A 12,920-nucleotide genomic window follows, 5' to 3' on the forward strand; every position below is an offset into this window, starting at 1 on the left:
GAAGCAGGATAATAACCTCATCTCCTCTTATTCCTTAATGTATAGAAGGCTTTATTTTTGGTCATAGAAATTGACTAAAATTTGATTGGAGTAAATTTCTTTGAAAAAAATGTTTACTTTTAAAGACACATAACTTCCTTGATTGTGCCAGTTTTGATGATATGTGTTCAACTACAATATTAAATAGGCTGACTTTGAAGTACAAAACTAGACTCCACGTGATCAGACTAAGGTATCTGCCTTACGAACCTTACTCTTCCCCAAGGGAAAATCCTTTGATTCCAATGAAGAGACATTTGGCTAAGAAGGAAGAAAAAAGGTGGAATGGAGGAACAAACAGGAAGAATTTGGAGAACTAGGTCCTGTGATATTCTATGTTTTACTTTAATTGTGAGAAAGAAGCATTCCTTATCCAGCGAGCAGCAAATATAAAATAAGCTGTAATTATTGCACTGAGATTTTAGAAGATATATTTTAATTCCTTACCTTCCTAGGTCCCTAGTGTTTACAAAAGGAGCACTGCTATGACTGTTGACTTGCTAAGGAAATGTACCAGTTCAGTGGTATATATTTTAAATGTGCTACTTTTACAAATAAACATTAAATAAATGAAGTTTATGGGCATATAAATGATACACTATCTTTATTACATATTTATAGAAATGAGCCATTATGCTTATAATTCCTCTAAAATTGAAAGTAAAATAATGAATGTAGTAGTAATGGGTAAAAGCGTCCTAAAGGCCATTTTCCCTCATCTGTATTTTATTACACACTTTTGGATCATAAAGTATCTTACAAAGAGCAAAGTGGTATTTAAAATGTTTTATAACTTTCACCCACCAGAGGGCAGACAGCAGAAGCAAGAAGAAATACAATCCTGCAGCCTGTGGAACAAAAATCCACATTCACAGAAACATAGAAAAGATGAAAAGGCAGAGGGGTATGTACCAGATGAAGGAACAAGATAAAATGTCAGATAAACAACTAAATGAAGTGGAGATAGGCAACCTTCCAGAAAAAGAATTCAGAATAATGATAGTGAAGATGATCCAGGACCTCGGAAAAACAATGGATGCAAAGATGGAGAAGAGGCAAGAAATGTTTAACAAAGACCTAGAAGAATTAAAGAACAAACAAACAGAGATGAACAATATAATAACTGAAATGAAAACTACACAAAAAGGAATCAATAGCAGAATAACTGAGGCAGAAGAACAGATAAGTGACCTGGAAGACAGAATGGTGGAATTCACTGCTGTGGAACAGAATGAAGAAAAAAGAATGAAAAGAAATGGAGACAAACTAAGAGACCTCTGGGACAACATTAAACACAACAACATTTGCATTATAGGGGTCCCAGAAGAAGAAGAGAGAGAGAAAAGACTGAGAAAATATTTGAAGAGACTACAGTTGAAAACTTCCCTAACATGGGAAAGGAAATAGCCACCCAATTCCAGGAAGGGCAGCGAGTCCCAGGCAGGATAAACCCAAGGAGAAACACGCCGAGACACATAGTAATCAAATTGGCAAAAATTAAAGACAAAGAAAAATTATTGAAAGCAGCAAGGGAAAAATGACAAATAACATACAAGAGAACTCCCATAAGGTTAACAGCTGATTTCTCAGCAGAAACTCTACAAGCCAGAAGGGAGTGTCATGACACATTAAAAGTGATGAAAGGGAAGAAACTACAACCAAGATTACTCTACCCAGCAAAGACCTCATTCAGATTTGATGGAGAAATCAAAAGCTTAACAGACAAGCAAAAGCTAAGAGAATTCAGCACTACCAAACCAGCTCTACAGCAAATACTAAAGGAACTTCTCTAAGTGCAAAACACAAGAGAAGAAAAGGACCTAGAGAAACAAACCCAAAACAATTAAGAAAATGGTCATAGGAACATACATATCAATAATTACCTTAAACATGAATGGATAAAATGCTCCAATCAAAAGACACAGGCTTGCTGAATGGATACAAAAACAAGACCCATATAGATGCTGTCTACAAGAGACCCACTTCAGACCTAATGACACAAACAGACTGAAAGTGAGGGGACGGAAAAATATATTCCATGCAAATAGAAATCAAAAGAAAGCTGGAGTAGGAATACTCATAGCAGATAAAATAGACTTTAAAATAAAGAATGTTACAAGAGACAAGGAAGGACACTACATAATGATCAAGGGATCGATCCAAGAAGAAGATACAACAATTATAAATATATATGCACCCAACATAGAAGCACCTCAATACATAAGGCAACTGATAACAGCAATAAAAGAGGAAATCGACAGTAACACAATCATAGTGGGGGACTTTAACACCTCACTTACACCAATGGACAGATCACCCAAAATAAAAATAAATAAGAAACAGAAGCTTTAAATGACACAATAGACCACATAGATTTAACTGATATTTATAGGACATTCCATCCAAAAAGAGCAGATTACACTTTCTTCTCAAGTGTGCATGGAAGATTCTCCAGGATAGATCACACCTTGGGTCACAAATCAAGCCTCAGTAAATTTAAGAAAATTGAAATCATATCAAGCATCTTTTCTGACCACAATGCTATGAGATTAGAAATGAATTACAGGGGAAAAAAAATGTAAAAAACACAAACACATGGAAGCTAAACAATACCTTACTAAATAACCAAGAGATCACTGAAGAAATCAAAGAGGAAATAAAGAAACACCTAGAGACAAATGACAATGAAAACACAATGATCCATAACCTATGGGATGCAGCAAAAGCAGTTCTAAGAGGGAAGTTTATAGCTATACAAGCCTACCTCAAGAAACAAGAAAAATCTCAAATAAACAATTTAACCTTACACCTAAAGAAACTAGAGAAAGAAGAACAAACAAAACCCAAAGTTAGCAGAAGGAAATAAATCATAAAGATCAGAGCAGCAATAAATGAGATAGAAATTAACAAAACAATAGCAAACATCAATAAAACTAAAAGCTGATTCTTTGAGGAGATAAACAAAATTGATAAACCTTTAGCCAGACTCATCAAGAAAAAGAGGGATAGGACTCAAATCAATAAAATTAGAAATGAAAAAGGAGAAGTTACAATGGACACTGCAGAAATGCAAAGCATCCTAAGAGACTACTACAGGCAACTCTATGCCAGAAAAATGGATAACCTAGGAGAAATGGACAAGTTCTTAGAAAGGTATAACATTCCAAGACTGAACCAGGAAGAAATAGAAAATATGAACATACTAATAACAAGTAATGAAATTGAAGCTGTGATTAAAAATCTTCCAACAAACAAAAGTCCAGGACCAGATGGTTTCACAGGTGAATTGTATCAAACATTTAGAGAAGAGCTAACACCCATCCTCAAATTCTTCCAAAAAATTTCAGGGGAAGGAACACTCCCAAACTCATTCTATCAGACCACCATCACCCTGATAACAAAACCAGACAAAGATACTTAAAAAAAAGAAAATTACAGACCAGTATCACTGATGAATATAGATGCAAAAATCCTCAACCAAATACTAGCAAACAGACTCCAACAGCACATTAAAGGATCATATACCATGATCAAGTGTGATTTATCCCAGGGATCCAAGGATTCTTCATTATATGCAAATCAATTAATGTGATACGCCATATTAACAAATTGAAGAATAAAAACCATATGATCATCTCAATAGATGCAGAAAAAGCTTTTGACAAAATTCAACACCCATTTATGACAAAAACTCTCCAGAAAGCGGACATAGAGGGAATCTACCTCAACATAATAAAGGCCATATATGACAAACCCACAGCAAACATCATTCTCAATGGTGAAAAAGTGAAAGCATTTCCTCTAAGATCAGGAACAAGACAAGGATGTCCACTCTCACCATTATTATTCAACATAGTTTTGGAAGTCCTAGCCATGGCAATCAGAGAAGAAAAAGAAATAAAAGGAATACAAATTGGAAAAGAAGAAGTAAAACTGTCACTGTTTTCAGATGACATAATACTATACATAGAGAATGCTAAAAATGGCACCAGAAAACTACTAGAGCTAATCAATGAATTTGGTAGAGTTGCAGGATACAAACTTAATGCACAGAAATCTCTTGAATTCCTATACACTAATGATGAAATATCTAAAAGAGAAATTAAGGAAACACTCCCATTTACCACTGCAACAAAAAGAATAAAATACCTAGGAATAAACCTACCTAGGGAGACAAAAGATCTGTATGCAGAAAATTATAAGACACTGAAGAAAGAAATTAAAGATCATTCCAACAGATGGAGAGATATACCACGTTCTTGGCTTGGAAGAATCAATATTGTGAAAATGACTATACCACCCAAAGCAATCTACAGATTCAATGCAATCCCTATCAAATTACCAATGTCATTTTTTGTGGAACTAGAACAAAAAATCTTAAAATTTGTATGGAGACACAAAAGACCCCGAATAGCCAAAGCAGTCTTGAGGGGAAAAAAAACGGAGCAGGAGGAATCAGACTCCCTGAATTCAGACTATACTACAAAGCTACACTAATCAAGACAGTATGGTACTGGCACAAAAACAGAAATATTGATCAATGGAACAAGATAGAAAGCCCAGAGATAAACCCACACACCTATGGTCAACTAATCCCTGACACAGGAGGCAAGAATATACAATGGAGAAAAGACAGTCTCTTCAATAAGTGGTTTTGGGAAAACTGGACTGCTACATGTAAAAAAATGAAATTAGAACACTCCCTAACACCATACACAAAAATAAACTGAAAATAGATTAGAGACCTAAAGTAAGACCAGACACTATAAAACTCTTAGAGGAAAACATAGGAAGAACACTCTTTGACATAAATCACAGCAAGATCTTTTTTGATCCACCTCCTTGAGTATTGGAAATAAAAACAAAAATAAACAAATGGGACCTAATGAAATTTCAAAGCTTTTGCACAGCAAAGGAAACCATAACCAAGATGAAGAGACAACCCTTAGAATGGGAGAAAATATTTGCAAATGAATCAATGGACAAAGGATTAATCTCCAAAATATATAAACAGCTCATGCAGCTCAATATTAAAGAAACAATCAACCCAATACAAAAATGGTCAGAAGACCTAAATAGACATTTCTCCAAAGAAGACATACTGATGGCCAAGAAGCACATGAAAAGCTGCTCAACATCACTAATTATTAGAGAAATGCAAATCAAAATTACAATGAGGTATCACCTCACACCAGTTAGAATGAGCACTATCAGAAAATCTACAAACAGCAAATGCTGGAGAGGGTGTGGAGAAAAGGGAACCCTCTTACACTGTTGGTGGGAATGTAAATTGATACAGCCACTATGGAGAATAGTATGGACATTCCTTAAAATACTAAAAATAGAATTACCATATGATCCAGCAATCCCACTACTGGGTATATACCCAGAGAACACCATAATTCAAAAAGACACATGCACCCCAATGTTCATTGCAGCACTATTTGCAATAGCCAAGTCATGGAAGCAAACTAAATGCCCATCAACAGATGAATGGATAAAGAAGTTGTGGTACATATATACAATGCGATATTACTCAACCATAAAAAGGAACGAAATTGGGTCATTTGTTGAGATCTGGATGGATCTATGACTGTCATACAGAGTGAAGTAAGTCAGAAAGAGGAAAACAAATATCGTATGTTAACGCATGTATATTGAACCTACAAAAATGGAACAGATGAACCAGTTTGCAGGGCAGAAGTTGAGACACAGATGTAGAGAACAAAAGTATGGACACCAAGGGGAGAAAGCTGCGGGGTGGTGGGAATGGTGGTGTGATGAACTGGGCAATTGGAATTGACATGTATACACTGATGTATATAAAATTGATGACTAATAGTAACCTGCTGTATTTAAAAATTAAAAAAAAATTAAAAATATATAAAATGTTTTATAACAACTTTATTTTAGTACAATAAACATTAATTTTAAAGCTCTTAATTACTTTAAGATTTTACATCCATATCTTATCATTATTTATATTTTTAAGACTCTCAAGGGACCATCAGCACACCCACACAAAATCCCTTTGAAATTCCAGGCCACTAGAGAAAGTTCTGCTATTTGCTGGATAATGCCTGTCACCTTCCCTTCACATACCCCATAAATGGACAATATCATCTGGTTATTTCATTTACTACTGGCGCCATAAAATGGCCAAGCATTAGAATGAATAAGCAAATATATTAAAATATATAATAATGTATGTTTGGAAAATTTCCCAAGCTAGCTAGAATTGGAAATAATGTAAATAGATTAGAGAATATTTGCCAGATACATGTCTTAATAGTTACACAGAGAACAAACCCATGTATGCTTGCAGGTGTGTGTTTGTTTGTGTTTTAAATAAATTTGACTTTGTCATTTAACATTGTTATTTTGTGTTTTTGCATTTGATTTGAAAAAAGAATATGTGTGCTTCAAGACATAGAAAGAAAAATTTACTTCCATTTCCCCTAGCCTGGCTAAAATCACCCTTTCATGTCTTCCTTGGTACAATGTTGTAGTGCTGTCTTGCTGCATCTACCTGCAGCTGTAAAGAAACAGCAATAGTGTGTCATTTACTGTCATATCTCCAAAAACTGACATAGTTGCTGGCATGGGGTGAGAGATATGTGAATGTTTCTTAAATAAATTTATTGTGAATTATTTTTGCAATTCAGTTTACTCTGTTGTGTGTGGGTTTAGTTTATTTACATATAATAGATATATAAGATGCTTAGAATGGGTTTCAGGGAAGCCTGGTGAGATATTTAAATTTTCAGTTGCTGTTTAATAATTGGCTTCATGCCAACCTTTTTAGGTTATCATACTAAGGCTGAAAGGTATAACCCTGGAGAGAGAACAGGACAGATTGTTTAAAATATGTATTAAATAAGATAAAACTGGACCAAGGGGGAAAAGGGGAAGAGGTCTCAAATATTTAAAAAATATTTTTGTAGAATATATCAAATGCTTAAAATAGAATGATAAATGCTGGGGTAAGGGGAATACTTAACACTATGATAGAACTTAAGTGTGTTGGGTAGAGAAATCTTTCAGAAAATGATATGTAGAGTGAAGCATAGAAAATGAGTAATAGTTAAACAGATAAAAATATAGGGAGTGGTTTGGTTTAAGGAAGAGAATTTTTAAAGAGCCGCAGGAAGGAGAACACATAGCATGTTTCATTCGGCAATAAATAAAGCGGTGAGCAGTAAGTTTGGAGAGATAAACTGAGTCTATATAATATAGGACCAGAAACCATGTTATAGAATCTTGACTTTACCATAAACCTAAAGGAGAGCTAATGAAGGATTTTAGACAGGGAAAGTAAGTCATCAGAATTGTGCTTTAAAATGATTGCACTTGATGAGAAGTGAAAAACGATTAGGAGAAAGCAAGATCAGAGTCGGAAATTTATTAGGACATATTTTACTAATCCACTGTAGGGGTGGAAAATTTTTCCTTCTTGTTTCTTCAGCTAATGAAATAATTAAATTGACGTAAAACAAATTAACGGGAGAAAAACAAATTTAATTTTGTACATATGGAACCCCCATAAATACATGAGACTCAAAGAAGTGACCAAAGCAGGAAGCTTTGATACTTTTTAGACAAAGAAACAATAAATTCATGAAGAACAGAGTAGACAAAGTGGTTTGGGATTGAGGTAGGAAATTGGTGAAGAAGTTACAAGGTTTGTTTACACAGCCTTCTTGGCCCTAAATTCCCTATGTCTGGTGATAAATATGCCTCTACCCTCCTGGTAGATGAGGGTACCATTTCACATGGGAGATTTATCTCCTACTTTAAGGGACCAAAGGAGGGTCAGAGTGTCCCTCCTGTGTCCGGCATCTCTCAAGTACCTTTAGTTCAAAATAATCAATATGCCAAAGTGGCATACCCTAGTCTGGCATATTCTGTTCCCCTTCACACTCAGGGTGAAACTGTAACCTGAACTAGGTTGAATACAGTACGAATGGGTATAATTAAGTTGGTTGGAGAGATACTTATAGGACTTGATGGTTATTTACCTGCAAGGTTGAGGGAGGTTAAATTAAGGGTCATGGATGTGCTCTAGGTTCCTGTCTTGAGCAACTGGGTAGAAAGTGGTGGCATTCACTGGTAAAAGAAATACAGGAGGAATAGTAAACTCAGGGGAAAAAAGAAGACATTCATTTTTACATACACATATAAGCATGTATAGAAATATAGATGCAAATGTAGATACAGACATAAAATGAAAGTATGTACATTGTACTTCACCTAGAAACTATGCATAGTAGTTTTCAGTACTGAATGAGCATCAAAGAGTATTTGGGAAACTTCAAAAATACATCTACCCAATACTCATCCCATTCCTATTGAATGGTGGGCCTTGAGTACTTATACTTTGTAAAAGTCCCTTAGATGACTCTGATGTGAAACAATGCTTCAAAATCATTGGAAACTAAAAGAGAGACAATGGAAACTGTGTGCATTTTGGAGTCAGAAATATTTCAGATTGTAGACATTGATGTTACCAGGTTTACATATTGTCTCTTGACACTCCATTCACATGCCTGTCATACAGAGATGACAACATATGATGGGACTATAAAGGTGACAGTGATATATAAAAATTATTCTTAACACATAATATGCTATCAATATATCACATGCCCCTTTTCACTACTCATTTTGAGAAAATATCTATGAAAAAGACGAGATGTTATATTAGCTTTTTAAAAGATAAGGTATTAAATGAAAGGAATAAAAAAAAGTCATATGGGAAGGTTTTTTGGTTTTGTCTCTGTTTTTATTTTTAACCTGCAAGGGGGATGGCAGGTAACAATAAGCACAGTTAAAAGAACTAACAGATAATTAGATAATGATGGTAATTTTCATATTTAGAGAGTGAGACCATGTCCTTTCTCAATCAATAAGATAATGTATGTGATCTGAGGTTATTTTGCTCATAGCTATTTTATTTGTTACATTTTATTCCTTTCTCTTTGAAATAATATCCTGTAATTTCTCATCTACCTAATATTTTTATGTGCATAAATTATTCTTAGAAAACTGTAATAAAAATCATTGATATGAAAAAGTTCAAATTACTAAAATCTTAGTTTACCTCTATGGAATAAATTTTCATTACAAACTTTGTAAAAATTATTGTTTTAATATATTTCTAATTAATTTCATATTCAGGATTATTTTAAAAATCTCAGTTCTTATTTCAATGACAAGCATAATGTAGACTTTTAAAAAAATAGAACCTGTAGCAATTGTAATTATGGCCTATTAATAACAAAATATTGAAGCTATATCACTGTATGTCTCTGTTTAGAATGAATGAATAACACATTTAATTCAGTATAATATCTTGGGAAATAACTTCACAATGACTTCAATAGTGAAATAGCTATTTCATCTAAAATATACTCCAAGCTGTCACTATGAAATATCATCACAAATGTGTCCATGCAAACTCTAGAATAAATCTCTGCTGGAAACTTTTCTTAAACAGCTTCATTTCACTAAAAATCATTAAATAATTTATTAGTTTCATTAAAAATTCTATAAATGATTGCAGGTTTAAAAATTTTCAATATACATATTATTCTTTTATGTAAATGTCATTTTCATTGTTTCCATTTATATTGTACTACTTGTGGATAAATTGGGAAAAGATAAGCACATTTATTAATGATTTTCATGCATATGAATGAGTGGTTTAAATACATTATAATATGTACATTTTAAGACAGTAAAATTTGTCTTAAATTGTGTTTCATCTTTTTCAACAGATGGCTTCCTTGAATATTGGGAGAGCAGGTGCCTGTGTAGTAGTCATCAAGCAACCTTGACTTATTTTTATTTGGATATATTTTAATTGCTGGAGTGGTTATTTTTATATCAGGGGGCAAGAATGAGAACTTCCTGAGAGGAAAATTCTTCAAGAACAAAGATTTTGGTAGATTTACCTACTGATGTCAAAAGAAATAGAAGATCAAACAGAATTATGGGAAACAAGAAAACAAACTGCCCTGGGAACACTATCTGGTCATGTATTAGTTCAGGAATGGTTATTGGTAATTTGTTTTGTATTGTAGCATACAGTAACTAGAGTTACCAAAGGATTGTTTTTCTTGAGCAATTAAAAGGAGAAACCGAGATTTGTGACATGGATAATTTCATGACCACAGTTCATTCAATTGTTTTATAATCTGTGGAGATACCAAGAGGTTGCCAAGAGTAGAAGACATGATATTTCATCTGACAGAATTTGATCAATTTACTATTTTCCTACTCAGATGTGATCATACCAGGAGGTGGAATGATGTTTATTAAAACAAACATGCTTCTTCCTAATTTTCCTAAACTATGAACTAGAGAAACAGATTCATGCTTGTCTCTTGCATTCAGAAAACAAATCAGAGCTGCATATATAATCTGAGACGATGGTTGGATTTTATTGCAACTGTATTAGCAATTTGAAGCTGGAAAACACAAAGGATCTTTTTCATTAAGCTTACCACATTGCTTTGCTTTTTGAACACACTGAGCCAAAGAATTAGTACAATTATAGGCTTTTGCCTTATGATGAGTTCAGTGTAAGCATGGAAGTTAGTTATTCTGAATGTTATATATATATATCCATTGCATGTTGAAGTCCTTTAGAATTTTGTTCATAAAGAATCTTAGAAATTTGAGAGAGAAATCTATGATCCATTCATTTGGAGTGTTAATCATCATTGTGAGAAGGAAGGCAGACTTCAGATTCTCATTCCCCACTTTTCAAACTTGTTACATTGATATGCACATTATTTTATGCCAATGTTTGTAATTGTTTAAAGCATATAGTAGAAACATTACACAATGTCCTTAATAGTCCATGTAAATTTTAAATATAATTAATAAATAATAGAAAATTTACTTTTATCAGTGTATTTTTTTCAATAAATTTTAATTCAGAACTGAGTAAAAAATTGACAAGAAATAGTTGTTTTATTGCTCGACTTTTCAAAAATCAAGAAGTATATATTTTCATCAAAACACAAGTTTATTTCTTCCTAAATACCATGCTGACAGCAAACGCAATCTTTTTTTTTTCGGTACGTGGGTCTCTCACTGTTGTGGCCTCTCCCGTTGCGGAGCACAGGCTCCGGATGCGCAGACTCAGCGGTCATGGCTCACGGGCCCAGCCGCTCCACGGAATGTGGGATCTTTCCGGACCGGGGCACGAACCCGTGTCCACTGCATCGGCAGACGGACTCTCAACCATTGCGCCCCCAGGGAAGCCCGCAAATGCGATCTTTAATTATTCTTTTCTTTTGTAGTCACTCACTTGAGACAGCTAACAATAGTGCTTAGAAAATGCCCATCCCATAATGAAAGTGCTGATAATCATGCAGGGGCTAGAAAAGTCAAGAAAATCCCTCTTTTTGAGTCAATGTAAAACATGAAATTGAGTTTTATTACTGAGTAGTGGAAAAATATTTGAAATTAATAGCCATGGAAAATATTGATAGTTTATATCAAGGAAATATTAGGAAATCTAAAATTTCCCAACATGTATACGTGATCAAATTTATTAGTCACATTTCAGAAAAATGATATAAGATATTAAGGAAGTATCAGTGATTTTTTAATCATAGTTAAAAGATGAATAGCATGAAATTTATCATTTTAGCCATTTCTAATTGTACAGTTTAGAATTGTTAAGTATATTCAACTTCTTTGCCCACATATTTACTTCAATGCATAGAACATATGGATAATATTAGCTAACTGAGGTGGACAATTTATTTCTGAAATGTTAAATAGAGGGAAAGATAAAATGGTGTATATCTATTTTTTAATCAGTAAAGCTTTGTGGTGGTCATACTTAAAACTTGGTTAATAAATTTATCAATGTTTTTACAAACTTTTTCTTTCCTTAGAAGGAATTTTCCCCAAATTTGCTGCATTCAACCAACTATTTTCTATATGTTTATCATATTAGCCTGCTGCCTCTTATATTTCATACCATGAGTATACACACCCAATTTACCATACAAGGACATTGAAAAGCAGTTTGGGCAACAAACTCTAAGCTTATATGAGATAGGAAGAAGGAATATTACTGTGCCATTTACTGAAAAGTATACTGTCCACCAAGTTCACATGAGTTCCAGGACTTACCATTTACCCTGTCATGACTCCAATCCAGGATTCTTGAAACTTTATCAACTGCTAAGGTGTTAAGGAAGTATCAGTGATTTTTTAAATGTAGTTAAAAGATGCATAGCATGAAATTTATGCAGGTCCTTATTCAGCTATGCTAAAGACTGCCCTTTGGGGTAAAATTTCTGCTAAAGACAGGATTTACTATTTGGCTGTTTAATTAATAAGGCATACTTAAATAAAAGACGTATAGAAAATACCATCAATGAGGATAGTTTTTCTAAGCTACTGTTCAGGTTTTTTACTGCATTGATATCTCTAGAATATAACTTATTTTTATAAATACCTCTATATAATCTTAAAATAATCTGTAAATATTTTCAATGTTAAAGATGACTATTAATGATAATAGGAATATATAATATACAATTGCCCCTCCATATCCATGGGGATTTGGTTCCAGGACCTGCCCTGGATACCAGTCTGTAGATGTTCAAGTCCCATAGTCAGTGCTTCACATCTGTGTGTGCCACCAACCTCAGATTGTGTAGTACTGTATTTATTGAAATGATAGTGAACCAGTAGTATTGCAGTAGATGGGTGACAATGTTGGGAAAATAAATTAAAAACAAACAAAAAAACTTCTACAGTCCAGAAAACCTCTCCACAAAAGTACTAGAAAATACTTTTTTTTATTATTGAATAAGCATGAAACCAGAATGTAATACACATCACAGGCAACATGC

At 33.7% G+C, this 12,920-nt stretch overlaps 1 protein-coding gene across 2 annotated transcripts in view; it reads left to right on the forward strand.

Moving 5' to 3' along the window:
- KLHL1 (kelch like family member 1) overlaps positions 1–9,875 on the forward strand; it is a 372,807-nt gene extending 362,932 nt beyond the window's left edge. For both annotated transcript variants that reach the window (XM_065895878.1, XM_065895879.1), the window contains one exon: positions 9,816–9,875. In XM_065895878.1, coding sequence (XP_065751950.1) covers positions 9,816–9,875 — 60 coding nt within the window. The remainder of the gene's footprint in view (positions 1–9,815) is intronic.
- The last annotated feature ends 3,045 nt before the right edge of the window (positions 9,876–12,920 follow it).

Source organism: Phocoena phocoena, chromosome 18, assembly GCF_963924675.1.
Source record: "Phocoena phocoena chromosome 18, mPhoPho1.1, whole genome shotgun sequence".
Classification (NCBI taxonomy): domain Eukaryota; kingdom Metazoa; phylum Chordata; class Mammalia; order Artiodactyla; family Phocoenidae; genus Phocoena; species Phocoena phocoena.